General features: G+C 44.4%; 1 protein-coding gene across 1 annotated transcript in view; it reads left to right on the forward strand.

Moving 5' to 3' along the window:
- Positions 1-27,190, forward strand: part of GLI2 (GLI family zinc finger 2) — a 191,186-nt gene that overhangs the window by 101,599 nt on the left and 62,397 nt on the right. The window contains exon 3 of the mRNA XM_027725639.2: positions 22,392-22,497. Coding sequence (XP_027581440.2) covers positions 22,392-22,497 — 106 coding nt within the window. The remainder of the gene's footprint in view (positions 1-22,391; positions 22,498-27,190) is intronic.

Below are 27,190 nucleotides of genomic sequence, written 5' to 3' on the forward strand. Positions count from 1 at the left end.
CCTGTAGCGCTGTCTTCATCCCAGCCACAACCTGCTGAACTTCCTTTAGTTCAGGTTTTCTTTTTTTTTTTTTGCAAACTGATGAGCCTAGGTCTGCTCACTCTCTGCATTGAGCCTCATTGCAGTGGCATAGCTCTGTGATCCTGATCTCCTCTAAGATCTCTGAGGAGAATTCAGGCTCTACTGTCTTTTCTGTTGGCTGCTAATGGTATGGAGCCCTGTATTCATAGTGAGCCAAATGTATAACTTCATGGTGGGAGTCCTTTCTGCATGGTTTACCCTTTCTGTTTGTGTTTTCATTGCAGGGAACATGCAGTCCCTCCCTCAGATCTATCCTCCAAGGAGCAGTATGTTTTACCTTAGAAACAAGATGCAAACACAGGGTCGTGTTCCCTGCGTAGTTAGTAACGCTGATGATGCTCAGTGCACTGTGCAAAATGCCTGGGGCCATACAGAGCTGCTTTGTGCAGACCTGAGACCTGCTGGCTGTCCACTTTTACTTTGAAAATATTTTGCGTGAGTGACGGTGCATGGGGAAAATGGAGGAGTTGGAGGAAGGGCAGGAGCCAGGTATATTTGGGCAGGGGCTCACCACATCTCTGCCAGCTCAGCCCCATCTTTTGCCTTCTCTCACCGTTGCCTGTCCTGCCTACCTGGCGGCAGCAGCGGGGCTGGGAACCCACACAGGCGCCAGTGGGAATCTGCAACCCCTCTTTGAGTTCGACCTACCCAGGCTCTGAACACGGGTCTCCATGGGTGAGTGATCAGTGCCTTAAACAATCGCACTATGCTCTCCCGGCATCTAATTACCAGGACAAAACAGTGCGTAATAATAGATATTGCAGAATAGCTTATTCTCTTGGAGGATTTGATCCAAACCCCAATGAAGTTGGTGGAAAGACTCCCATTGATTTCAATAGACTTTAAGTTAGGCTGTTAGCATGCAGTTGTCTGCTTTGCTGTTAGCTGCAATACTCTTTTCCCAGACTTTTTCATTTAAAAGTTCTCAATTTCATAAATGATTTACTCAGAGCAAAGAAGTGCCATCCTTTTCAGAGTGACCCTCCCTCTATCTTTTATTGCGATGCTGATTGCTAGAAAATAACATTACTTTTAAATATCACCTAGTTTAACTGTAGCAATGACAACTGATAATTGCTTGCGTTTTTTTATTTTCCAGTAAGTAAAGCTGTGCAGGAGTTTGTCCTAACATCGTACCATTTCAGGAGCCTGGCAAAACATTTTATTTGCTTCCTCCTCTGAAAGCACACACGAGGGCAGACATATACACTACAACACTGTTCTCCTGTGCTTTCACTCCTTGTGGCTTCAGTCTCATTAACATTACTGCATGTAAAAGACTGCTAAGACTCTTTTTGTAAACTGAAAGTTTTTTCATGAGTATCAGGAAAATATTTTTATATAAAGTGGTGGAGAAACAGTGAAAATTGTTATAATTTGTATTACATACATATTTTTAAAAACATGTAATGGTTTAAAATTCTTATGGTCCAGTGGACTTCCATCACCACACACTGCTCTAGGAAAAAATGCTTGTGTCCAATTAACACAACCATGTCCCTTAAAATGGACCATTTTCTTCAGGAAACTAAAGTTTAAAAAGTAGATGATGTTTCCTTGCTGCTTTTTCTTTTGACTCTGGTTAGCAAGAGGATGTGAGATACCATGGCTTGGCTGAAGGCTCAAAGCACAGAGAGTGAACCTCAGAAGCGCTGAGGCAGATGGAACCTTGACCAGCAGGGAGAAGATGTTGGGAGGAATGGTGCACATCTAGTAGGGAGAGTGCTTTGGGGTATCTGAGGGGGGTGCAGACGTGCCCAAGAGCAGTGGTGATGTGCCTAAGAGATAGAGAAGGGGTTCGATGGGGGAACTGGCAAGTGCTGACACCCTCAGAGCTGGGAAACTCCTAAGGAAGCAACTGCAGAGAAGGCAAGAGATGGAAGTCTTCCTGTTGTCATCCTGTTTAGGGTGATGATAGAGAGGCCAGAAATTAAGCAAAAAGAAAATACTGAGAGAAGGACATTCAGAGCTGTTCCGGGGAGGGTACCTGGGAGAGAACACCCAGTGGGTTAGCATCAGTGTGGGTTGTGCAACTGCTGAGCACCATCCTGTCCCAAACCCAGATTTTCATGAGCTACCAAAAATGAAGTAAGAAAGTCAGTTCCAGGTGGGAAGGTTTCATTGCCTCTGTTACCTGCTGGGCCAAGGAGGAGGAGGTACAGGCACAATGATCCCTCTTTGACCCCTGCACTGGAGCTCTTGCCAACTCAACAGACAATATTGGGCTATGTATAAACTTTAAACTACAGCTATCCTTGCACATGAATGTACAGGTGCCTGGGTGGTGTTTTCTGTCTGGTGGGCAGACAAGCCCAAGGGTCAAGCTGCACTGAGCGCCACACTCAGGCTGACATGCCAAGTCCAAGAAAAACAACACACTTTGCCGCCAAGAAAGAGACACCTAAATTTGTCTTCAAACTAGAGAGATTTGGAGCAGGATCCCGGCAAGGGGAAGCTGGTTCGTCATGGTTCAGATGATTATTCAAAATGCATGAAATCTGCATGGAATTTCCTTAATCTGCCTTTATAGGAAAATTCCTTTCCCATTTCCTGAGGGCAGGCTCATATTGTTGAAGGCAGCATTCTTTAACAGGGGGATATCATTTATTATAAAGGATCACAGGTCAAAGTATCTTAACCCAGATCAAGGGCAAGGTCTGTGGGGACTGCCTGGAGCCTTCCGTGGTAACTCAGAATAAAGAACCAATTATAGAGCAAGCGGCTGACACCAAACCCACGCTGTGGCTGCAGACGGTGAGTGCACCTACTTGGGTTTACATCCTGTGATGGGAGAAATTACTGCAGGTTCAAGTTCTTGAGCTGGATGACCATGGCTAGCAGGCTAATTATGCCTTTCCAGAAAGAGATCCATGTTGCTTAACACTCACTGTATTTTTCTCAGTAGTTTAACCTTGATATCTTTCCTGGGATTAGAGAGTGATGAAAGGTTGAATTATTTGTCTCTGAACTCCCACCGCGAGCGGTCTGACTGCATCTGTTCAAGTTCCTAGTTTCTCAATATTGGTATTGCATGGGATGCTCTGAGGGCATTAGACACTAAGATTGTATCACTCTAAACTGCTTCTATTCTCTTGGGATACAGTTTGCTGTTTTGAAAGAGTCAGCAGCCCGGGGAAAAAAAGAATAGACAGGTAGGGAATCCCATATAATTAAAAATTAAGGGGTTCACATATGTATAGATTTCTGTCTGATGTTTTTTGAAGCCATTTGCAAGCAGTGGTATAGTTGTTAAAAGATTTTTGTAAAATTAAGACAGCCTTTTTTTTTTTTCCCATTCTACTGCTGGGGAAACTGAGGCACAGCTTGAAAGGGAAACCTCTCAAAGTTATTAAATAAGAAGACACATCCTTGGCTCAGGACCTGAGGTGGGAAATTGCCTTGGAGGGGAGTACTCTGGAGTATTGTGGTATACATCTTCTGGCCTTGAGGTCTTCTCTGGGAGTTGGACACTGCTGGAGATGGGACACCATGAGCCTTGGTCTGACCTGGTGGGGCAGCTTGGAGGTTCTTAGGTAGTGCTTGGTGTTGCATCTTCTTGAAAGGAGGTTGGGGGGAGGAGGAGGAGGAGACTGAATGTATCAGCCTCTTCTAAGTAGTAAAATCTGTTTATTGTGCTGTTTTGGAAAGCCAAACAAAAATCGTAGGCCTGTGTTTCATTCCTGCTTTTTGTGTATACTTTTGACACGTCCAGCTGACTGGCCAAGCCAGGTGTTTGTGGGCACAGCCCTGGTGCATGGAGAGCTCTGCAGGGGAGTGAAGAGCTGCAAGAGGTTAGCAATGCGTGGGATGTCTAGGGCTGCTCGAAGTGCCAGGCTGTGCTAGGAGGTACTGTAACCTCTCCCTATGTCATTAAGGCTTATCTTTGCCACAGACAGTGATTGGAAAAGGCTTTTTGCAAGGCTGAACTGTAAGCAATGAAACTTGCATTCTGATAGAGGCATAGTGCACTTAGCTAATAAAAATAGCCTTGGTGTCAAAAGGTTTCAGTAAATGTGGCTAAAGATATTAACAGTCACTGTGTTAGCCTTTCATTTCTCTATAGACCCAGGATGAGGTGAGGTGATAAAAATGGGCATTTTGTTTCCACTGGGAGCCAGAGTCACAGAACTTTACTTAGGATGCTGAGGGAGCAGTCCTGATGTTTCTCAATGCAGATCATCTCTCTGCTCTTTTCCCTCCTTGACAGACCACATATGCTCCCAGCTATGATGGGTTCAGTCTCAAGTGTCCTGGTTTGGGCATCAGAGCTACCTTTTCCTCTTGACCCAGGGTGCAGGGTTGGAGCACAGAGGATGTGCCTGACATGGATGGATGGAGACTTGGCCGTGCCTTTCTCACCACTTCTGCATGACTAGACTGAGATGCTGATGTTGTTTTGCTTAAAAGTTCAGGCTATGAAAAGAGAGATAACTGCACTGTGATGAAGATGAGAACACACACCATTGCTTTCCTGAATTGAGAGCTGTTTTCCAAAGCCCGAATCTGCCATCCAGCCCCAGCTGCAACTCAGTTTAGTTAGTGGAACTGTTTGCTCACTGTGGTGTTACTGGACATAAGTAAGTGTAGCAAAACTTGACTTACAACTAATAAATTAAGAGCATTTTATGACCAGACACTGATAAAAAAAGAAACATCACATAGTTGAAGATGATCAACAATTAATGTCCCTGATTTGCCCAGCTACTAACAGATTTCTTTTTATGTCTTTTGAGTCAGAGGAAAATATATTAACCAGTCTGCCTGCATTTCCCAGTTGTATGCAACCACATGGTGTTTGCCAGGAGAGTTGATAGGACAGCTGTGGTTACAACAGTTCAGTAATAATAATTAGCACTTGTATGTACTTTCAAAACTGTGTTTGGCAATTCTTTTGGGCTGTGGCTTTCACTGATACTAGATGAGACAAAGTCAAGAGAAGATAAGAGAAGAATGCATCCTGAGAAATGGAAAAAAACCAGTAATCCGGAAAATTGTTGTGCCCACAAACTCATTTGCTGGCCAACCAGTTACTGAAAATCTTATAGGGATAAGTGTGAATAATTAAAGATGCCATAGGCATTTGTGGCCTTTGGCACAAGTAATAGTTTAGAAAGGTGGCTGCAATAACCTGTTGTCCCCTTCCTTCGCATTGTAGCTTCCCCTGCTCTGTTTCTTCTTCCTCTTCTTCTCTATTCTTAACTAAGTGAACATGTCAGGATCAGTACCAGCTGATTCCTGGAGAAGTATAGTAAGTCCCTGTGAACCCACCAGCATGATTAGGTGTGCCATCACCTCCACCAGTTGTGGCTTTGACAACCCAAACAATGCCAATACGGGTTTATCTGGGTACTTTCTTTCCTTCCTCTTCCTCAGCAGCCCCAGTGATGTTTCAAGGTGCTGATGCCTACCTGGCACTGTTGTTCCCTGAGGAACAAAGTCAGTCTTCTTGTGGTGTGGTTTCTTTGTCTCCCCAGTCTATGACCCAGATCTCTTCTCCTTTTGAGCACGTACAGGTTGTTGCTTACGAGTGAAGAGTTGTGAAATCAGGATTGGTGATGGGAAAATGCTCGTTCAGGTGTTCAAAGGCATCTGCTGCTGGAGCTTTGCTGCACAAGGGAGGATGCTGATGATGCTCCCTGGCAGTGGGTGTCCCATCTGAGGGACATGTCTAGTTCTTGTGGGGGCTGGGTGAAGGAAATCGTCCTCGGACTAGGAGCCAGGAAAACGAGCCTTCAGGGAAAGTGCTGACCACTGCCAGTGAGGTGGCGCAGGTGACGTGACATGTGATGACATGAGCATGGAGATTAAGGCACCACAGCTTCCTCAGCTGTCGATCCAGCCTCATTCACATGCATTAGGAATTCACTTGTAATTTTCAGGAGGATACGTGGAGAAGTTTCTCTAAAACAACTCTCAACAGAAGAGTCGCCAGCTCAGAGGAGCGCTCATGTAGGCCATACTTGAGTTATCAAACCCAACAGCTAGAGGCAAATGTCAGCTTATCGTAACTGCTCTGTAAACAGAAATCATCGCATAATCTTTTGTCTCAGCCATCACATTCAGGTGACAGCCCAGGAAGCCTATTAGCAAATGCCAACACGCCTACCACACTGGGGTGAGTTACATGCCTGGGTTAAACACTGCGACGGGAGCATGGAGCCTCAGCAGGGTAATAGCAGTGAGTCACCTGAAGTCAGAGAAGTGCTAAGTGATTTTCTCGTGGGAAAAACTGAGATCTAGCATCAATGGAATTGAAAACCTCTTCTTTTTTTTTTTTTTCCCTTTAAAGTTTCTCATTGAAAAATATCATGCATGATAAAAGAGGGGCACAGAAAGAGGATGCTTATACCTATACCACTCTGGATGGGTGTATTAGAGTCTGAATTTTGCAGTGGGAAGATAAATTATAGAAGTAACCTGAGCCAAATGAATACCAGAGCTGGGAGTAAAATTGCAAGAATTACAGTACATACTTCAAAGTAAAGTGCTTGTACTAATAGCCTGATAGCAATACCTGTTTCAAAGTTAGAAGTGTGTTGTCAGTAAAACACAGTGTTCACAGATGTTTTGATCTGCCAGTACTGCATTTTTGAAGAACTTAATATTCCCATTTCTGCTCTTGCCCTAGTTTGGGGGCCCAACACACAAGTGGTTGTGTAGATCCGATCCTGAAATGGCACATGGAGCTCCAAGCAGTGGGTCAAAGCAAATTCAAGGGTCTTCACCAAGCTTCTCTTACCAGGATGTCTGGCCGCTTTTTCTGGAAGCTCTGAAAATGAGGGAGAAGTCCAATATGACTCTGTATCCATTATGCAGTGGCTTTTCAACTCAAAGCCAGTGCTGATGTTGCTTTCAGCAGATGATGAATGAATAAATTAAACCCTAAATGATATCTGAAGTTGCTTGCCATAGGAAGTTCCCCAACTTGCAGATCTCCCAAGGTAGCTTGAAGTTATCAGCACACATCAGCCGGGCTCTGAATTGAGAGTGGGGAAACAGCTCCGTTTTCTGCTCACTGAGGACAGGTGCTGATAGAAGGACATGCTGCAGAATCACCCAACTTGGAAGTGTAATGAGGTCTTTTACACATGGAGAATTTGCTATCAGTGCTAAATAGAGTTTTTTTTTTAAAAAAGGAATGCATTAACCACAAATTAATAAAACTATCCAAATTTATAGAAAACATGAGCTTCCAGGGACTTGTGTCACATTTTGAGGTCCTTTCTTTTTGTGCATCATTTAAGATTAGATGTTTTTTAATAAGAGAGCATCTTCAAAATTGATTGGGTGGGGGAGGGGTTGTGGTGATCATTAGATTTTTTTCAGTGCAGATGTAATTTGGTTAATTGAGGCTTAGCTTAAGACTGTGAATAACTTTAGTCTCCCACATTGTCACTTCTAACCCAAGAGGAAGGGTTTGCACAGGTTGTCTTAAATAATAAACTGCACATAAATGAAGCAACACAGATTTTGTGGTTTGATCTGGCCAAAGTAATCTGCTTCATTTCCCAAAGTTGTGAGATAGATTGACTGGCTGAATTAATATGAGGAGTGATATGGGATATTTGAACTCTTGTCAGTCACTTTATTCTGCTTTTTCCCAGCAGTAAAATGGATTTGTTCTGAAACCTGGAAAAGAAAGAAATAAACTTGGCAGATACAGCCAGTTTATGATTTATTCTGAGTTTGTAGTCTGATCCAAAAGCCACTGAAGTCTACAGAAATCTTTTGGGGAATTTCAAAAGGAGTCTCATTAGACTCTTGATTAATATGCTGGGGAGTTGGGGGGCACATGTTTGGGGCCAAGGGAGTCTTGCAGATCTAATCCCCTTTTTTTCCAAGGGTTTGCATTCTCTTGGTGTACACATCCTTTCATGCAGGTCTCTCAGTGTTCCCTGAACCATATGTATTTGGATTAAAAGGTAATATGAGAAGTGCTAGGAAAAGCTGGAGCCAATTCCCATTTTATTGCAGGAAGGCCTCTAAGTGATGTGAGAAGGGACAGTGTGTCTGACATCTGGGGCTGTGGGAATGTTACTTAGCGGTTAAAATAGATGGGGCTTTCTTGTCAGTCCTGTTCCCCCCCGTGTCCAAACTCTTGTGCTCGTGTGCCAACTCTGAGCAAATTTGGGGGTGGGAAGGAAGCGGGGGACGAAGAAGGAGAGGTTTGGATCGTGTGATCTTCTAGCACAAGCCCCTCTGTGAGAGATGCTCAGCAGGCGGGTGGCTCATCTCAAGGTGGGGGTGGAACAAGGCAAGTCGCAAAGCCTTGTGCTCTGGTGCTCTTTGCATCTCGGTTTCATGAGGCAGTGTAAGTGTGTGTGACCTTAATCAAGCCGATTAACCCCGCTGAAGCATCTGGAAATGAAGATGAGAAATAATTGTAGTAGAATTTAGCATTCAACATCTTTTAACTTTACAGCTATCTGCAGTCTTTCCTAGATTGGAAAATTTCCAGGGTTTTGGGTTTTTTTTTTTGGATGGGAAAGGCCACTATGTGATGCGTGGAAACTAAACAGGCTTTGCATCTTGATTTATTCCCAATCTTATTATTGTGTGACAGGATCAGTTATCTCTCAAGGGGTGGTATTAATTAATGTTTACAAAACATTTGCAGTTCTTGGGGAAAAATGCATCACAGAACTGTGTTATTACTTAAGCTATTTATTAGATGGCACCCTAGGTGTGAAACCCCCTCCTTGTAATTGCAACCATGTTTCAGTGTACATTGTGTGCTCCCAAAATCTTTTTTGAAGAGCTTGTCTTTTAAAACCTTATTATTTTTGTTTTTTTTTTTACTCCCCTTAAAGTGGGAGGGAATCACAGATGATCTTTCACATGATTCTTCCAACACCCAGTCATACATCAGCAGAGACTTAAAGATAATAAACTTTCTGTTTCAGGCAATTACTTAATCTCGACAAACTCCTGTGTTAAGCAGGGCTATTAACTGAGCAGGCCATAAATCAGTGTGTTGCCAGGTGGGTGAGTCTCCTGAACTGCAATCACTCTTCAGGACCTTCCAGAGACCCCTTACAGTCTTAAGCACCCTCATTACACAAGCAGCATGCTAACAACCAGCACTTTGCATGAGCTGCCCGGAAAATCTGCTACAAACTGCACTGGGACCATTTTTAATACCAGTCGGAAAATTTTCATACCAAGGCAGGATGATACATGGGAGTTATTAGCCTGCACCAAAACCACAGCTGGGTAAAACAGATAACTTTCTCACCCCTCTCGTCATCAGACCTTCTGCTTGGTTAAGAGCAGCAGGCTGCCTTATGCCTGGTTAAAAGAAGCTCGTGCAGTATTCTCTCAATCTTTATCGACTAAGAGTGCTTTGGGCACTGGTGTCCTGAAGCATAAAAGCTCCCAAAACTCTTCATTGAAAGCTATCAAGATGCTTATCACCTGGGTATAAGTGCAAGAAAAAAATACCCAGCACTGCAATTTTATCACAACTAGTAGGGAACAGACACATTTTCTTCCATTTCTGGAAAGAAATTTGGTCAAAGTGCACAGCAGACTCTGCATGGGTTTTTTCCAGACTCAATTTGTTCAATTTTATAAATAAAGAAGTAGATCTTTCATACGAAGGGGGAATTTTTCAAGCCATTGCCTATAGGAACAGTTTGATTTCAGTTTGTTTTAGTGCCTGGAGGAGCATATGCATAAAGAAAGCAAACTCACTCCTGTGGTTTGGATTGGAGAGGCTGGAAATGCCAGCACTGAGTTTGAAGCACAGCCTTGTCCTGAAAGATTGAGCAAGTCTTTCTATCACGAGGCAGTACAGGTGTCCCCATGATGGCAGCAGGCAGCCCTGCAATGGGAGAGACCGTTCAGGTAGGTCTGTGATCAGGGCGGGCTGGCGTGCCCTTTCTTGTTGGCATTGGCACCTAAGCTTTCACAGGATTTAGGCATCTGCTTGGGAGTTTTTGTTCTCCAAGGCAGCTTTCCAACTCCTGCAAGTTGCACTGGCTGGTTGAGCAGACAGCTCATGGAGTGCTACCTGATGGATTTGGGTAAATGTGTTTAGTTTGCAATGGCCAGTCATCCCAGCTACGCCATACATGTAGAAGCGGCCATACCCCCCAGGACCAGCACCTGGGAAGTTGGGCTGTGAGTATCAGCCCTTGGGAAGAGGTAAGCTATCTTTCAGTGAGATACACTTCTCCATCCAGTCAGCCCTGCAGTCACACAGAAACATCCTGGCCACCATAATGGACAGTGCTGTGTGGTGGGGACAAGTGGCCGAGGGAGGTCAAAACTAATGCTTTCAGTGGCAGCTTGGGCTGGAAGTGGTTGCTGAACAGCAGCATTTTGCTTTTTCTTCATCAGCGATCTCATGGTAAACTGGTTCAGGGAGTTGATCCAGCCAAAACCCTGTGCAGTAAAATTTTAGGTGATTAGTTTTTCAACTGGATGAACTCCCTGAGCTGGCTCAGAGTGTGATTCATGAGTGCCAGTGCCACCTCCAGGGAGAGGTGTGAATGTGTGGCTGGGGGCGTGAATGCTAAAAGACATTTCCATCTGTAGACCTGATCCTTGGGATGCAGCTTGGGATGACGCTCCTCAGTGAAGTTTTATTTGCATGAATGGAAGGTGCACGGTCAGGGCTCTGCTAGATTTGCTATCGGATGAGAATTGTCATCCAGAGAGCACTGTGTGATAGCTCATGTGCTCTCCTTCCTTCACTCACTACTTTGCCCTTTGGTACTCCAGCAGTCTCATTTTCAAGCTGAGGCTTCTGCACTGTCCCTCCACATCTCACCAACACAGATCCTGGGCTTGGTCAGGTCAGATGCAACTGAAGTCAGCAGTGTTGTCTGATGCTCCTGCTGCCTTCAGGTCATAAATGCCAGTTCGTACTTTCTCCCATAAAGCCTCAATCTAATGGTGCAATATACAAATTAGCCTTGTATTTTAGGTGATCTGAAACAGTTGCACTTTTGAGAACCAAGGGAAACTCCTTTGGAAGTTTGGAAGGAAAACTGCTCAGATGTAAAATAAGCTCCAGGAGCACCTGAGCTGTTTTGAGCAACATGTTCAGCTGCCTATAAATTCATGCTCTGGTTCTCTGCTCTCAGAGTCTCTACTGCTGACGGGGAGGTGGGACTACTGTCAGGACCATGTCTGCACGTGCATTGAATGTATTTCTCTTTCTTTTAGGTACCCAAAAAAAAGAAACACAGGGGGCGTCTCTCACAGCCAGGTACTGGGGACCAAGGGAGAAATTCAGGGTATATTAGGGAATACTCCAGGCACTCAGCAGTCAGATGAGGTTCACACAATCTTGTTTCACCAACTGTTTTAAAGTGATGTGGCTTCCACTATGAAATGAGCTTTACTGTGAAATAGGCAGAGTTTGCCATTCGTTGGCCTGGTCCCAGAGCAGTCGGGGCAAATCCTCTTGGCCCATTTGTTTTGGAAATTGCTGAATCAGCTGGAGGTGCAAGCAGTTACTGAATCCAGGATGCTGCTGGGTTCTCAGGAAGCATGATGATAACAATTTGTAAAAAACTTCTCTCCTTAAACTTCTCTCTCCTTTTATTCTGTGAACATGGCTTTCTTAGGGGATCCATCATTTTTCATAGAAGTCTTTGACAAACTGATTTTTCTACTACTGCCTGTCCAAGCAGGCACAAGCTGAACCACCGTCTGGTCTGCCCCACCTCCCTGCCTGCCCCTTGCATGCTGGGATTTCTTCCTTGCTGGTTGGGATTTTTTTTTCTTTTTTTTTCTTCTTTCCATTCTCTGTCAGCAGCTGTTGGGAGAGCAAACCCCAAGATTCATCGGGTCCTTCGAGCTTATTGGGCTGTATCTTTTCTCAACAAAGCGGCAGTGGCCACGCTTTCTTACAGGAGTTACATCATATAGCAGCAACTTGCTCAAAAAGCAAACTGCCTTTTATTTGCTTGTACTGCCTTTCTCCCTTTAGAATTGCAACCACAGCCAAACCACAATGTAGCCTCAGATCTGAGTCAGTCTAGAGGCCTTCTTTACTCTTTCCTTTCTTTTTTTCCCCCCTCTTTTTGTTTTTTCTTTCCCTCCTCTGCTTTCTGGAGGAGTTGGCACAATTCTGTGTTATTAGGACATAACTAGAATAAGTTAGCTTGTTCTAGTGGAATTTCCTGTCTGATTTTAATTTCCCCCTCTTTTTTTTTTTTCCCTCAAAGTGAGACAGAAAAGCTTTTTAATTGCACTGCCGTAGGTTGGCCTTTCGGGATATTATTATTATTATTATTATTAAGTACTTCCTGTTGGGAGGTGGCACATGAGTAGAAGTAACAAGGATCTCGGTGCAGTCAGGGCTTGTGGCCTCTTTGTTTGTTAATAACTGTCAGATTGGCAGCCTCCTCAAAACAAATCTTGGCCTGACAGCCTGGCAATTAAGTGATTTTCAAGACTCTCGATATTTACAGCTCACCTGTGGAATTAATAAACTGCATTAGGCCTTTTGGGTTTCTTTTCTGCCATTCAGTGGTCATATCTTCTGGTCCAGCTAATAGAAATCTAGCACTGGTGGAAAAGTCTCGCTCTGGAAATGCTTAGCATGGAGATGGTAACTCCTGATCAGGTATGGTGGGGTAGACTGGTATGCCCCAGGTGGGATTGGCGTCCTGCAACTTCTCCAGCAGTAACGTGTGAGTGGAGCAGGTTTCCATGTGCCATTGCACTGCTGATGTTTCAGATTTTATTGTGGCACAAAGAGTTCAATGCTTATTTAACAGAAAATGGAAGCAAAAACTCTCAGCAATCTCTTTCAGAAAAAACTTCCTATGTTGGCAGATATTGTTGCAATAAAATCAAGGCATTTCAAGTACATCACTTCTGTGTTCTTCTTGTAGTCTGTAATAGATCTTAAACCATATTAATCTCTTCTGTACTGCTTCTGACAGAAGCTGCAGGTACCTGGAAAATGTTTTCTGGTGGAAAACTGTTTTGCCTTAAACTTTCCCCTAAATTCCAACTATTTGGGATTGAAGAAGATGGCTGGTGACAGTGAGGCTGATCAGGAGACTTTTCTAATTACTGCTCTTCAGAAAGCCATCAGAGCTCTGGTGTTTGGACACCCCACTGCGAGACTTCCTCCTGCTTGTGTGGTTCCCCCTGGCTGTAGGAGAGCTCTGCTTTCATGTTATTTACCCTTTCCAGTGGTACAAAGAATTAATGGTTTGTCTCCCTAAGGCTGCCGCATATCAATAACCTGAAGCCCCCAGGAATTCTTGTAGAATAATAGATAATGCATTCATTCACAGATGCCCATCTGAATGTTTGAAAATACTTCTACAGACCTGAATATATTCATTCCCCCACCACCACCATTTTGAAGTTTTTGGAAGTTTTGGATATGACCTATTTTACAAGAGCAAATCCAGAACTTTCCATGTGGGTTGTCAGCAGGCTTCAGAAAGTTTCTGTTTTCTCATTGAGAAGCGAAGTGCCCCATTTTTGGTCACATGTGAAGGGTGCTGTAAAGCCAGCTGCTGTATGGGAGCACGTTGAAGAGTTTCCTGGTGTCCTTGTGTCTCTGCCACCAGTGCCTTTGGTGGATGAGGCAAAAAAGCCCCTCATGCCATGTTTTGGAGATGGTAGATAGCAACTGAGGAATATCAGGGTTTGATTTCTTAACAACAATTCTATGTTCTTATAGAAAATGTCAATGAACTGTTACATTTTTAATCTAACTTTTCCATGAAGGGGTAGAGGCCATTTTTAGCCTCGCTGTAATTGTTCCATCTCTTTTGCCCAGAAAAAGACAGGTTTAATGCCCTTACCAAAGGTCAGGCAGTACACAGGAGAGAGCTGAGTGGAGCTACCAGGAGCTTCAGGATGGGTTAGACATTGAGGTGAACAAGAATATCCTTCTTCCATTAGGGCCTGAGTTCATTTAAGTGCACTGCCTTCTTCTAGGGGTGGGGAGGAACTTTATGGGCAAATTCCTTCAGTGCTGTCTCGAGTTGGCCACGGGGCTGTGGGGGGAGCTCACTGATCTAATCTCGCCCCATCCCAGCTGCAAGAGCCAGCTCGCTCTGCAGATGCCTGCCTGCCTTCCCTGCTTTTGGACACAGCCTGCAGCTCAGCAGCGCTGCCCAAACGCAAAAACAGTGGCCAGGCTGAAAAGTGTTCCCAGTCTGCATGGCCACCAGAACAATGTTTTGCCTGCCATGTGCCAACACTGCCTGTGTCCTAGGCAGGGGCTGCATAAGGGCAGCCCTCAACATTTTCAAAAGACAGACTTGTGTTTGTTCTTCCACCTGAGCTGAAGCAGTAGAATAAACTTTGTAAGTGGATAAACCCCTCTAGGCTGTTCCCAAGAGGATGGATGGTTGTTGATCGTATTCAAGGAGGTTTCCTCTGGGATGCCAAAGGGGGCAGCCTTCCATTTGCAATGTCTGATAGAGATGTTTGCTGTGTCTCATGGATTTTATAATGGCATTTATTATGCAGGTCACCCTGGGAATGGGCTTTATTCTGCATAAAGTAAGTACTGCATCCACATGGGCATTCAAAGTCTGTGTGCCTGCAGGGACCTAGGCAGAGAAATCAACAGCTCCTGGGTCATTCTGTGGTACTGAGATGCATGTGGGGGCTCCAGCAGTACTGGAGTGGAGAAGCAAACGTTCTCAGTGTGGTCCTCTGCTCCTCACTGCGCCTCAATTTCTCTGAGTGTGAAGTCACACTGTCTCTGTCATGCAGGTGCTTTGAGATGTCAGTAGAATAATGCTTTTCCTAGGCTTTTTTTTTGGGTGATTTTATAGCTGAAGAGCAATGTATTTTTATTATTTTTTGTTTAATTTTCACAAATCTGCATTCCAGCAAGGCCCCTTCTCCTTTCAACTCTCCTTCAAGGTATTTACCATTACTTGACCTGTTTGTCCCACAGAAGTTAGTTGTGTGATCTTTATTTCTTACCTGGATGGGAAGCTTGGTTTGTTATACCCAACCACAGTTAAATTAAGCACATTGCCTTCTCCAACATTCTGCACACGTTGTCTGAAAAAATAGTTTTGTAAATCAGGCTACCACCATCTTTCTGCATTAGTTTTGTTAGAAGAAGAGAAAACTGGTTCTCCATCCCTCTGGATGGAAACAGCTTTTCAAAATGGTCTATAGTGCTTGGGGCAGGAGAGGCTCCCACAGGTGAGCTGGTGGGAGCCTGCCTCCATTTTTCCTTGGTGTAATGTTCACAGTGGGCCAAAATGAGTGTTTCCTATTATTCTACCTGTGTGGTTCCTCTTTTATTTTTGTCAAAGCCACTGAGCAGGTAGTAAAACAACAGAACAATTAACCAATAATAATTGAAGTGTGCTGTATGAAAACCAAACCAAATGCTAACAAGCCAAAGGAAAGCAGGCATAGTACAGCCCTGTTTATAGTGCTGTCTGCTGGAATCATTATACACGTTGATATAATAATACTGAGCGCTTAATTACCACATCATTTTTAAAGTGCTGTATAAACATTAACCAAACCTCTGAGGTAGGGAGGTATTATTATCTCCGTTTTAAAGAAGGGAAATTCTGACAAAGCGAGATTACTCGGTAATTTAATGTTGTGAAGACAGGCAGGTGACGGGGCAGGAGATAAGGTTGTGGCTCCATGGCCAGTCTGCTGCAATTTTGGAGAGAGAAAAGCAGAGCTGCTGAAGCACCTCAGATGGGTTTTTGAGAAATGCACGGTGCTGCCATTCAGGGAAGGCAGATACTCCCCCAGACACAACTCTCTGCTTAGAAAATTCTCAGATTGGTGTAATTGGCAACCACATAAATATCCTTTTTTGAGGAAGGCGCGCAGTTGGTGTATTTTGCAAAGTATTTAAACAACATTAAAGTGAACCTCTCAAAGGGGGACTCGTGGGGGACTAAGAGGCAGCTACTGTAGCCTTGTGTGTCTGCTGCTCCCCCTCCTCCCTGTATCGATCTGAGTGGTGGTTCTGGGAATGGCTGTCCTTGCAAAGCCCTTAATATTCTGTGTGGTGGTATATGACTTCATCCGAGGAGAATCCCACAGACGCATCAGCGTGATCTGCTCTGTCATGTTTCTGTGACCCAATTTTCCCTGTTCTTTGTCTCAGACCTTCCCTGACCCCAGGCCTATTATCCCTTCCAATAATTCACCCAGACCATTATTAATGGTGCATTAACTTTGACTGCGCTTTCAGTGAAGATGTTTTTCTTGTGCTCATTCATTCGCTCAGCTCACTTAAACAGCTAGATCATTATTCTAGGGACGTCACACAAACACAAAAACATCTCCCTTGCCGACACCTACAGTCCTGCAGCACTTTGCCAGAGGGGCGGCCATCCAAATACAACACTGAAACGCCCAGGATGGACTATGAAAGGGAGTCAAGTAGCCACACACACACTCAGTTGCTCGAGGCTGGATTTGCCTCCACTGCTCACATGCTGAGGCTGTCCAGGGATGCTCAGAACCCAACAACCCCAGGAGAGCTCTGATGTGAGGAAAATCACCACAGAAAAGCTGGGGAGCAAAGCATGGGCCTGTCTTCGCTGTTTCACAACCACTATACTCATAGGATGCCAAAATACATCCCTTTAAATGTATACTGTGGATGAGTAAAATTGAGGCTTTAAAAAGTCTAATAAGAAAAATGAATACTGCTTAAAATTTCTTTCTCACTTGATGCTTTGGGCTTCTCTGGGGGATGACTGAGTGAAGAACACTTCGTGTTTGTTGTACCTTAACCTTGTTCTTGAGAAGAGAGTGAGATTTGGACATCCAGGAGAAAGTGTAGGCAGCAAGAAGAGCCTTTGCTCTGGAGATCGGGAAAACTAGGAAAAGCCTCCTCCCATGTTAAAGGTTTCCCTGTAGTGCAGACAGCAGTTACTCCCCTGTTATCGTTTTCAAAGAAGGTGGACCTGGGAGAAAAAAAAAAAGAGGCAAAAGCTATTGTAAGCTGCTGTGTCTCACCAGCAGCATCCCACCTTCCCCAGTAAGAGGGGTGTGCCCAGTGACAGCACAGCGCTGCTGCTGTGGAACCACTGGTGAACTCTCACCAGCATCCTCTAGGACATCCTTTCCCTTTTCTTTTCTGTGTCAGCTGCTTGTACACAGTTGCTAATGACATCTCAGTGACAGGAGTGTGTGAACTGTTGTCTGGAAAAGTTTTTCTCCCACTAACATGAATCCATCCAGTACGCTGGGGCTCTGAAGCCTTTTAGAGATAAAGTTGCAATTTCTGCCTGCTGTGATTGAGGTTCACTGGGTAACCTGCTTTTGTTTGGCTGTGTAGATTTGCGCAAGTTATTCTGCATTACCCTGTTTCAGCCCCTGTCTGGTAAAAAAATGGGGCTGTGTTTCAAATGCATGTTTGCTTCCCTTGCTAAGGAGAAGCAAAGCTCTGTTAGTCTTTGCAAGGTAGCTTGTGATCCCTTTATGAAAGGTGTGTCCCATGCATCACTAACCCCATAGGAAATAAAGCCAAAATGCACCTCAAGAAGTCGGTATTTGTGTTTCCTCTTTTATAAGATGTTAATTTTTTAGGGGTGTTTCTGCAAATTTGTTGAGAAAAGCACTACAGGTACTGAATTATCTAGACAATGATCTTTTTTCCTCAACAAATTCCTTGTTGATTGTAAAAATGCTTATGCACTATTTCTGATGGCAAATAAACCCACTTAGAGCCTTGACTGCTTGTTCCCACAGTTGGACATTGATAAGAAAACCATATTTTTTTTGCCCACATGATGTCCTGTGCAACTTTCATGTACTTCAGATAAAGCAAGGGGAGCCCAGAACATATTTGGTGGTAACAAGGGTGTGCGTGGGGGCGCTTCTCAGGATCTCTTCCCAAACAGTCTTGCTGCAGCACCCCAGTTGCAAGAGCCAACAGTAGACGTTCTTTAAATCCTTTCTCAAGGCCTTTCTGAATTTTTTTTGTAAAAGCAAACTTCAAATGGAACCCAATTCAGCACCGGGGAGGGAGGGGGGGTGATGGGTGTCTGATTTCTTTTCTTTTTCCATAATTTTATTTTATTTTATACATAATCACATGTGTAAGCTGAAGTATTTGGAATAGAAAAAGCTTACTCAACCCTTCCTAATTTTCTTTTTTGGGCAGCTAAAAAAGAGGTTCTTCTGTGAGCGATGTCAAAACGGTTCCTTTGCTTGCTGTACAAACCCATATGTGCAGTCTGTGTTTCTCTTAAAGCACAGGTTTATCTGTGGAGATAATCAAAAGCCTGCATCATCCTCAAAAAATGCCTGTTTCTGATGTCTCCCACCCTGATTCCTGGGATTTTCGGCAAAGGGACATCCCCTTTAAACCTGTGCTTCTGCCTCATATCTTTTCTCTTTGAAGCCAGAGGGTTGGCTGGCCTTTGAATAGATGAGGATGAGAATACAGCAGTGGGAGGTCTGTGTCTTGCTCATAAACCTTGGCCAGAAAATCAGCTCCGACAAGTGGGGACAGGTAGCAGCGTCTTTCCCCTTATCAAATGGCACAGTGGAGCAGACACATTCCTGCAGGATCTGCGGCGGGGTGGAAGGTGGGGCCGCCTGACTGTGCCTCGCCTCTCTGCCGCCGTACTTCACCCTGGGAGCTGTGTGCCTCCAACTTGTAGAACTGTGTTATTTCTAAAGAAAACACCCTGTTTTCTCATTGTCCCTTCCCCTTGGGTGCTGGTTTTGATGTGTTCTTCAGTTTCTCTTCCTTCAGCAGGAACCAGAGGAAGTGTTTATCCGTGGTTCCAGTGCTTGGGACTTCTGGGGGATGCCTTGTTGTGCCTTTGTGCCTCAGTGTATTGTACTACATGGTTTAGTGTGGCCCGACTTTTTCCTGGGAGGCAGCTTTCCCCAGGCCTCCTGCTAAAACCTTCCTCCCTCTTGTGTAAAACAATCATCATTAATGCTAATTGGGCAGCTTTGGGGTTAAATCTGCAAAGATTGCTTGGGTTTGGTAAATCCTCTGCCACTGCAAAGCAGATAATGCTAAACAAAAGATCGTCTTGATTAGATTAAAGTTGGCAAATTCATTGCCCTAATCATTATATTACCCTTCCTGTGGCTATTCAGGAATACATCACCGTAACTTACTTGAAGTAATTGAATATAATTGTCTTTTTAACTCCTATGTGTAAAACATCCATCTTTGTTAACGGCATGTGTTCCTGTCCTGCTGCCAGCTCTCAGTCCTCTTCTGGAGGGGTGGGAACAAGAAGCAGAGCCAGGCTGACGTTTATGAATTGGTAGTTGATTGCCTATAAAACCATTCATTATTTCTGACCAAGCACCTGGAAGAGAATAAAAAGGAACAGCACCAGCCACTGGATCCTGTAGGCTTGGCTGATGCTCCCAGGCAGGGAAGCAGAAGGGAAGTTGTGAACTGGAACATTGCAAAGGGACGTCACAAAAAACAACCCTTCCCCTCATCATTAGTGGCAGCCGAGCACAGGGCACATGGTGGGTTTGGAAATGGGAGTGTGAAACAGATGCCCAAGGCAGAGGTATTACTGCCCCTCCCATGGACCAAGTAGGTTGAAATGCTAAAAACAAACCCGCAGTGTCAGTGGGAGGGAGAAAGTTCATGGAAATTTTTCTCCCATTAATAAGCAGAGGTGTGAGGGGGAGATGTCATTTTTATATCAATAGATAGCTAGGAAAGGAGGCCAGGCAGCAAACAGTCTGTGTTTTTTATTTCCCAGCTTTCCTGGATGACAGGGAAAGACTCTTTTAGCACAAAAATTTCCAATATTATCTCAGCAATCAATCATGTACGAATGCACAGTTACAAAGTAAAACATAACTGGCCTGGCTTTTAAGATATTCAGTTTGACCTGGTTTTAGTAGTTTAATCATTATTAATAAATTAAACTGCTCTAGGGAATGGGCCATAGGATTAGGATATGATTATCTGTATCATTAAAACTCAACTATAATGGCAAATACAGTTTCAGCCCATGTCAGTTCACAATTTCCTGCACTTTGGGGGTTAACTCAGCCCTGGACCTGTCCATTACTGGCAGAGTGGCCACCTTGTTTTGGGAGGTTGGTAAACTTCACCTATAGGGGTGCCATGAGCAAGGGCTGTAAGTTGATCCCAGGACCACAGAAGTGATGCTGCTCCTTTGGGTTTATTTGTATGGCATAAATATGGGGGTGAGCGCTGCAGGAAGCCCAGCCTAGGGCCTCAGGCTGGAAGAGATGTTGTCTGCCATTGGATGTCTGTGCAGGGCCAGTTAATTTTGTGACCATGCTTTGTATGTGACAATGTAAAAGCTCCTGGGGACAGCAGTGTCCCCAGGGAGGAGGCCAGTAGCTTTAGGTTGTCTGCCGGCCTGGGCAGCAGTTTCAGCTGAGCATGATTCGGGGAGACCAGAGGCTTTACTGTGCTGCAGGAGCAGGGGATGGTGTGTGACAGCTCAAATGTGGTGTATTTTTGACCTGGAAAAACACTAGTTACCTCTTAAAATGAAGACTCCTTACAAGTGTCCTTATGTAACAGATCATCCCTACTCAGAATGGTTAAAGGGTGAATCTTCCTCCCGCCAAAGCAAATCCTAAAGGATGCGAGTTCATTCTTTCCCTGAGCTGCTTTTGGAAGAGGAGGGGAGGGGAGCAGAAGTGGGGGAGGTGGTTAACAGTTACTCTACTGTGTCCTGACATTAGGCGAGCTGCAAAAATGCTCCCAGTGTATCAGGTAGTGTGAAGTGCCAGCCCTTTGCTGGAGCACAGAGAGCAAGTCTGCTGCAGAGCCTTAAATACTTTCCATCCCGACTACCTTCGCTTAACGCCTTTCAGCAGAGTTGGCAGGAAGGTTGTTTTTGTGTAGTCTCTCACCTCTCCCGGCAGCCTGGCTGACGGCGCCTGTGCTGCACTGTGCTCAGGGATTGTACGTTGCAATGGGAGTAGGAGCCTCAGATCCTCCGGCTGATATGCTGGGAAAGGCGTATATGAGGATTACACGCAGGCTTTGCGCGACGGACCCAAGAGGAGCACATCCCCACCGGACGGAGTCAGAGTAGCTCTGTTGCAGCTGGAGTCACAGATGCAAAAGGCTGACTTTTAAGTCTTTCATAGAAAAAGAGTTTGGCGCTTACTGGAGTTTGCTGAGCATCAGCGAGAGATTTGGCCCAAGCCTTGACACTTTGGTTTTGGATGGTGCTTCCCCACTCTACAGAGAGATGGTACCTGTCGCGGAGGCAAGTCACAGTGAAATGTGGAGCACAGACTGGGTTTTGAAATGCTCACTTAGGAGGTTGGTTTTGTTTTGCTTTTAGTCTCCAGTTAGACAGAAAGGCCAAGAAACCAGAGAAGGAATGGGAAAACCTGCAACGATATTAAGTTATGTTTAGCGAAGAACTTCTGTCTGTTTGTAAAGGCAGAGCAAGACCAGCATTTTATCTTTAAGCCAATCGCCGCCACAAATCTAGAAAGGGGCATCTTTACAGATGCGCTGAGCCCTATCAGAGGGTGATTGTACGGTATCGCTATTGCGGTCGTATGGTATTGCTGTCGAGGCTCTGCTAATTGTATTTCTTTAGCTTCTGTAATTTTAGCAGGAAGGGCCCAGGCAGCCAGGCAGCGTTGTTGGGGGTGGCGAGGAGAAATAACCTGATGAATTTTCCATCAGCTCAACTCACTCAAATATTCTCGCTGTTAACTTTTGGGGTCAATAATAAATATTAAAACCTGTAGATTTAATAAGTCAATGTAGGTGTTCGGTGCCTTTTGAGACCACTTTATCTTTCCATCAAAGATGAAACAAGCTTCTCAAATGAATAAAAAATAGGGCCTCAAGTGATTACAAGTGAGAGCAATTTGGGCTTCTCTCTCAGAACCTGGCAGTAGGCGCTTTTGAGCCTCTTTTGACTGCCTAGACGTTCTGCATTAGCACTGCTCTTGCTGTTATATTTTTAGGTAAATATTTTCAACTTGTGTGTACAGACCTTCAGGATCAGTGTTTGCTGCCACTCCAGGCTTGAGGGACGATGCAGGTTTGGATCCCACCAGGCTCTGTTGAGTCTGATTTGCGTTGCAAGTCTAGTTTTCCTTGGTGCTTGCTATAATCTCCTCAAGTTCAAAGAGCGCTTAGCTGCTTGTCTTTGTCAAAAACCCTGTTGGAGATCTTTTATGTCGAAGATGTAGGATTTCTCCGCATGACTTTGATTATTTATTCATTCCACTTCTCTGGTGTATGATAGCGCTGATATCATGAAGACCCCTTGTCTTGCACTGCTCTTGCTCTGAAATTCATGGAGATTTAGTGCCTTTGAAATTGTTTTAAAAGGGAAGGAAAAGTTTTTGAAGTCCCTTTTTTTTTCTTCTATTCCCCATAACAGTGCCGCAGCACATTTTTCCGGCCTTCCACGCTCCTTTGCCAATTGACATGCGCCACCAGGAAGGACGATACCATTACGAACCTCACTCTATCCACGCTATCCACGGGTAAGTCTTGCACCTCCACTTCCATGCTTTGCTAAAGTGTCAGCCACATGCAGTATGCAGAATCCCACTGCTAAAGTCCCAGGGACTTATTGTCCTTCTGGCAAGCTGGCCGTACTGGCCACCCTCCACCTCATTGTCCCCATCCAGTGACAATACTGACCTCCCTGGCAGGAATGCTTTACAGCTCTGTTAAGCCTATAGAAGTGCCCTATAGCAGCAGGATGGGAGTACAGGGCTTCTTTGTTGTTATCCAGCTCAGGTCCCAGGAACAGGCTTGACTTGTGTTTTTGCACCCGCCGTGTTTCTCACATCATGCCTTGCCTGGGTCATTTCTGTCACCATCTTGGCAAAGACCCAAGCACCGGTCCCTCCCTTTGGAGACCTTGTGTACCATTCCTCCCTGCCTGCCAGCTCTGAGGACAGTGGCAAAAGGCTGCCAGGAATGCCATAATTCAGTTTGATTTCACTGGACAACGTCCCGAATGGGCTGGGCAGTGTTTTCTAAAATGTGGTAAGAAGCCAGGTTCTCATGTGGGTGTCCACTCCGGAGGGGCAGGACTCTGGGTTTTGGTGGTGGCCTTCTCATGAAAACCTTGCCTCCCCAGGGCACCTGATGGGCAGCGAGCACAGGTGCCAGTCAGGACCTGTACGCTGAGAGGGTGATTCATGGTTAATCTCCTCATCCAGGACATGACAGGTCAATAGTCCTTGATGTCTTGAAGGAGATGTTTATAGAGAGATCTGGGTTCACCTCCTGTAAGCTTTGAACAGGGCAAGGAAAATGGAGCCAGCAGAGATGTGAGCAGAGGTTGTAATAACCATGTGGCTGGAAGGGTTTCTTCTTGTCTCTGAAGTGCACCATCCCCGTGGGAGATGAGGAGCAGTGTAATGGGGTTGGTGGTCCCACAGCCATCCCAAAATCCTTCAACCCGCAGCTGTAATGCAGTGCCCAGACATCTGGTGAGGGACAGGTCCCAGAGCACTTGGCTTAGGGGAACCAGTAAGGACTGGGAACCTTTTGTAAGTAGAGCAAGGGAAGAACAACTAGGACTCATCACTTACAAAACTCTCCTTTGGTCCTCTGGAGTCCTATTGTGGCTTCACTGTCTGGCCAGTGCTCACCCAGCTTTGCCGTGGCTACTTGTACTTTTTCTGGATAGGTGTGAGCAGGGGAACAGTCCCTCGGCGGCAAGTAATGCAGACAGCAGGAGCCAGGAGATCTGTGGAGTCCCACAGCTACCAGGGCTTTATTCCGCTTCCAAAATACTGCAGGAAATAAATGATAGGGCACTCCCCTGGATCCTAGCAGAAGACAAGTCATTGTCTTTTTGGCTGTCAGTCAGTTTGACTGGATGTTTGAAGGGGCAGAGCAGCTCCTTACATACAGAGTGCAAAAGAGAAATGACAAAGCAGGTTGGTAACATGGGAATTGGGGGGGGATAAGAGAGATGAATGAAATAGTTCTGATCTTGCATGCAAGTACATGCAAAAATTGTAGAAAAAGATAGAATAATAAAACAACATAATAGGAGGTAGTTAATAAAGCAGAGCTCTGGCTAATAAAGCACATACTGACTTCTGAAAGGGGTAGTATTAAAATCAGTGGTTAGAAGAGAGGGTAGCAGATGTTCTGATGTTGGTCACACATTATTTGTGTGCTCAGTGCTCCCCTTCACTCCTCATGAGAAGCATTGGATGCACTTTATCTATGCTGGGGCTCCACAGCAGTTTTTTTCTCCAAAATGCAACTAAGAGCTTGCCAGCTGATGCTATGTACCTGTGAATCATATTCCCAGTAAGGGGAGCCAGTATTTTATTTTATCTTTTCGAAGTTTTCCAGCTCTCAACCCTGGCCAATGTATAGCACTGGCAGATCAGGCTTTAGTTCATCTGCACCAATATTAATAATCTGTTGTGTTAGCATTGATCACATTTGTCTATCAGTGGACCAAGTATCCTGCTTAGTATTTGGGTACAGTTGTTGGCAAATAACTATTTGCAAACAACTATTGCCTTTCTTCTTTGTGATTCCTCACCTTCCCAGCAGCTCCTCTCACAAAACCAACTTGCAGGGTACTGGAGAGAAAACTTGGTTGTGCATCTTAGAAGAGGAAACATAATCTTCTTTGCAACTACCTGGGCACTGCCCTGAAAGGTGCCTTTGTGGCTGGTGAAGCACCAAAGCTGAGCAGCCAAGTACTTCTTGGTTGCGGTTGTTTTTTAGGGTCAAGGGAACGCCACTTCTGTTTGGTTATTTTCCAGATGCCCTGTGCTATGGCACAACCACATTGGGAAAATTCTCAGCAGCTGTGGAGTTAGTCTCTCAATCATTTTTCCTCTTTAAATTTTATCTGCAACTATCTTAACCTCATGTCCTGCCCTTTACTGCTCTAGTGTTTATTCTTCTTTTCTTTTGTCTTTCTTCTCTCTTGTCCAGTCTCTGGAGGTCATAACAAAGCACTCACCCTCCTTGCTGGAGGATCTCCAATGTGAAATCATCCAGAACATGGTGGTAGAGCTGGGCTAGAACATACTTAGTGGTTGCGTGGCTCGTATTCGGTAGAGTGGGTGGACTTTGCGGAGACAGTTGAGCCTCCAGAAATTGTACTCCATCTGATGGTGCAGAAATCAATCCTTCTTGTTTTAAAAGCAGACAACACGTAAAAAAAAAGAAAAAAGAGCACATACATATTTTCACTCTAGAAAATTGTGGCAAATGTTTGGAAGAAAAATTGTGTCACTGCATTTTGGCTTTATGATTAATGTGATCGGTGCCTGACAGAGAGTCCCCAATTCATCAAGTCCATATTCTAGCCGTCTGCTGTCTTGACGGTACCAAATTTATCTAATTATGTGAACATTGCACAGCAAATTAAGTGCAGTCTCATTTGTTGCTAACTATGGGGTCTTATTATCTGCCTGCTGCATTATGTCAAAGGTTTGTTTCCTGATTGCTCGATGTGACATGTCAGTGCATTCCCCTTCATCACTGTTTGCATTTGGCCTAATGAGAACATACATTATTTTTCTTAACTGGAGGGAACTCCAGTTGCAAGGCTCTCTTGAGCAGGACCACCTGTGGGACCCTTTTCTTGGGAACATAGATAGGAATGTGGAAAACTCAAGTAATAAAAGACCCGTGTGCCAAGATGGGCCTGAAAGACTTGCTGCATTTCTCTTCAGTGTTGTCATTCCTTCTGTCTCAGTGATATCACTGTTAAGTAGCATGACAAATAATTTTCGGGACTTGAGTCTTCTTCCAAATGACTGAGGATTTATTATGTACATCCAGAAGCAGATTTTGTTGGTGTTTCCTTGAAGTATATTTTTTTTATTTTTTTCAGGGTGTTCCAGTGTTTCTGCAGTCCTTAGGACAACCTACTTTTCTGTACAACTTTTCTGTTGTTTTTACTTATTTGGTGGTGCATTTTTGGACATCTTTCATTTTTGGACTTTTTTTTGGCATCAATAATAGTGTGACAGAATCATGGTGCTTGCTTGGCTTGTCTGGAAAAATAAAGTACCTCATTCAAATGATCCTTGAGCTCTCCGCAGGCTCTGTGGAAGAGCAGTGGTGGGTGTTACATTTGTTTTCTGCATGCAGCTTTTATTGATTTGTCAGAATTTCACTCTTTACCGCTGGTTGTAGGTAGAACATAGGTCAGCACTATTGGAGGGAAAGTCATCAGCCAGGGTGTGTCTGCAGGTCCAAAGCTGAACCAGAGAAATTCACTTTATAAGATTGAAGGGATTCTTTTAAAACAAAAAGGATACTTTGTATTTTAGTGAACTTCTTCAGAAAAACCCTATTCCACTGGGGCCTGGTCTCTGCAATAACTCCTATCTACTTTAAACTAAGGGGACTCAGTGTCAGCTTTGCAAGACCAAACCCTTGACTCCAGAGGAAAGCTGCTGGCAGATATCAGAGGTGATTACTGATAGCTCCCCTGCACTCCCCACTATTTGGTGTGCTCAGCTACACTCAACTTTTTTTTTTAAAGCACAACAAAAATAGCTAAAAACTACTTAGCTCAGCTTAAAAGTCCCTGCCAATGCAAGAGCCTTCGGGGCTAACCCTTGTAAACAGCATGCCTAGGCTTGACTCAGCAAGCAGCTTTTTAACAGTAGCTCCTAAACTGTGGTTAAAACCCATCAGGCATTACGCAGTGTAACAAACAAAAGCAACCTTGTTTTTCTACCAACATCCTGGTTTTAGGATGCAGTTCTGACATTATTTATTAACAAAATATTGTTGTTGCTCTTCTGTCCACAAATAAAAATAGTAAAAAAAACCCCATCGCTGATAATCACAAATTCCATGGCTTTCATGAGGACTGAATTGTCCCAAAGACCTAAACATAGAGAAGATTCCATCTCCATGATAACGTGGAGTTGCCCTTAATTTCCCTCTGCTAGGGATTTTATCTCATTTAATCAGGGATCTTCTTCCATTTCCCTGAGATCTTATTATATTACAGATTTTCCCTGATATCCAGCCTACACTTTTTTTCTTTATCTGATCCTATTACCCCTCCTTGTTGAAGTTTGTTTTGTTTTTACTGTGTTAAAAATTACAGAATACCTTTTCAGGACCAGTTCCAATGCTCCCAAACTGTTTAGGCAGAGTAATTCACAGGCAGGCAAGGTGACTGTTGAACTTTTCATCATAACAAGACCATGTCTCAAGTGTTTA

The sequence above is a fragment of the Pipra filicauda genome, unplaced genomic scaffold (genome assembly GCF_003945595.2).
Source record: "Pipra filicauda isolate LSUMZ 115617 unplaced genomic scaffold, ASM394559v2 scaffold10_size6260569_pilon, whole genome shotgun sequence".
Lineage (NCBI taxonomy): Eukaryota > Metazoa > Chordata > Aves > Passeriformes > Pipridae > Pipra > Pipra filicauda.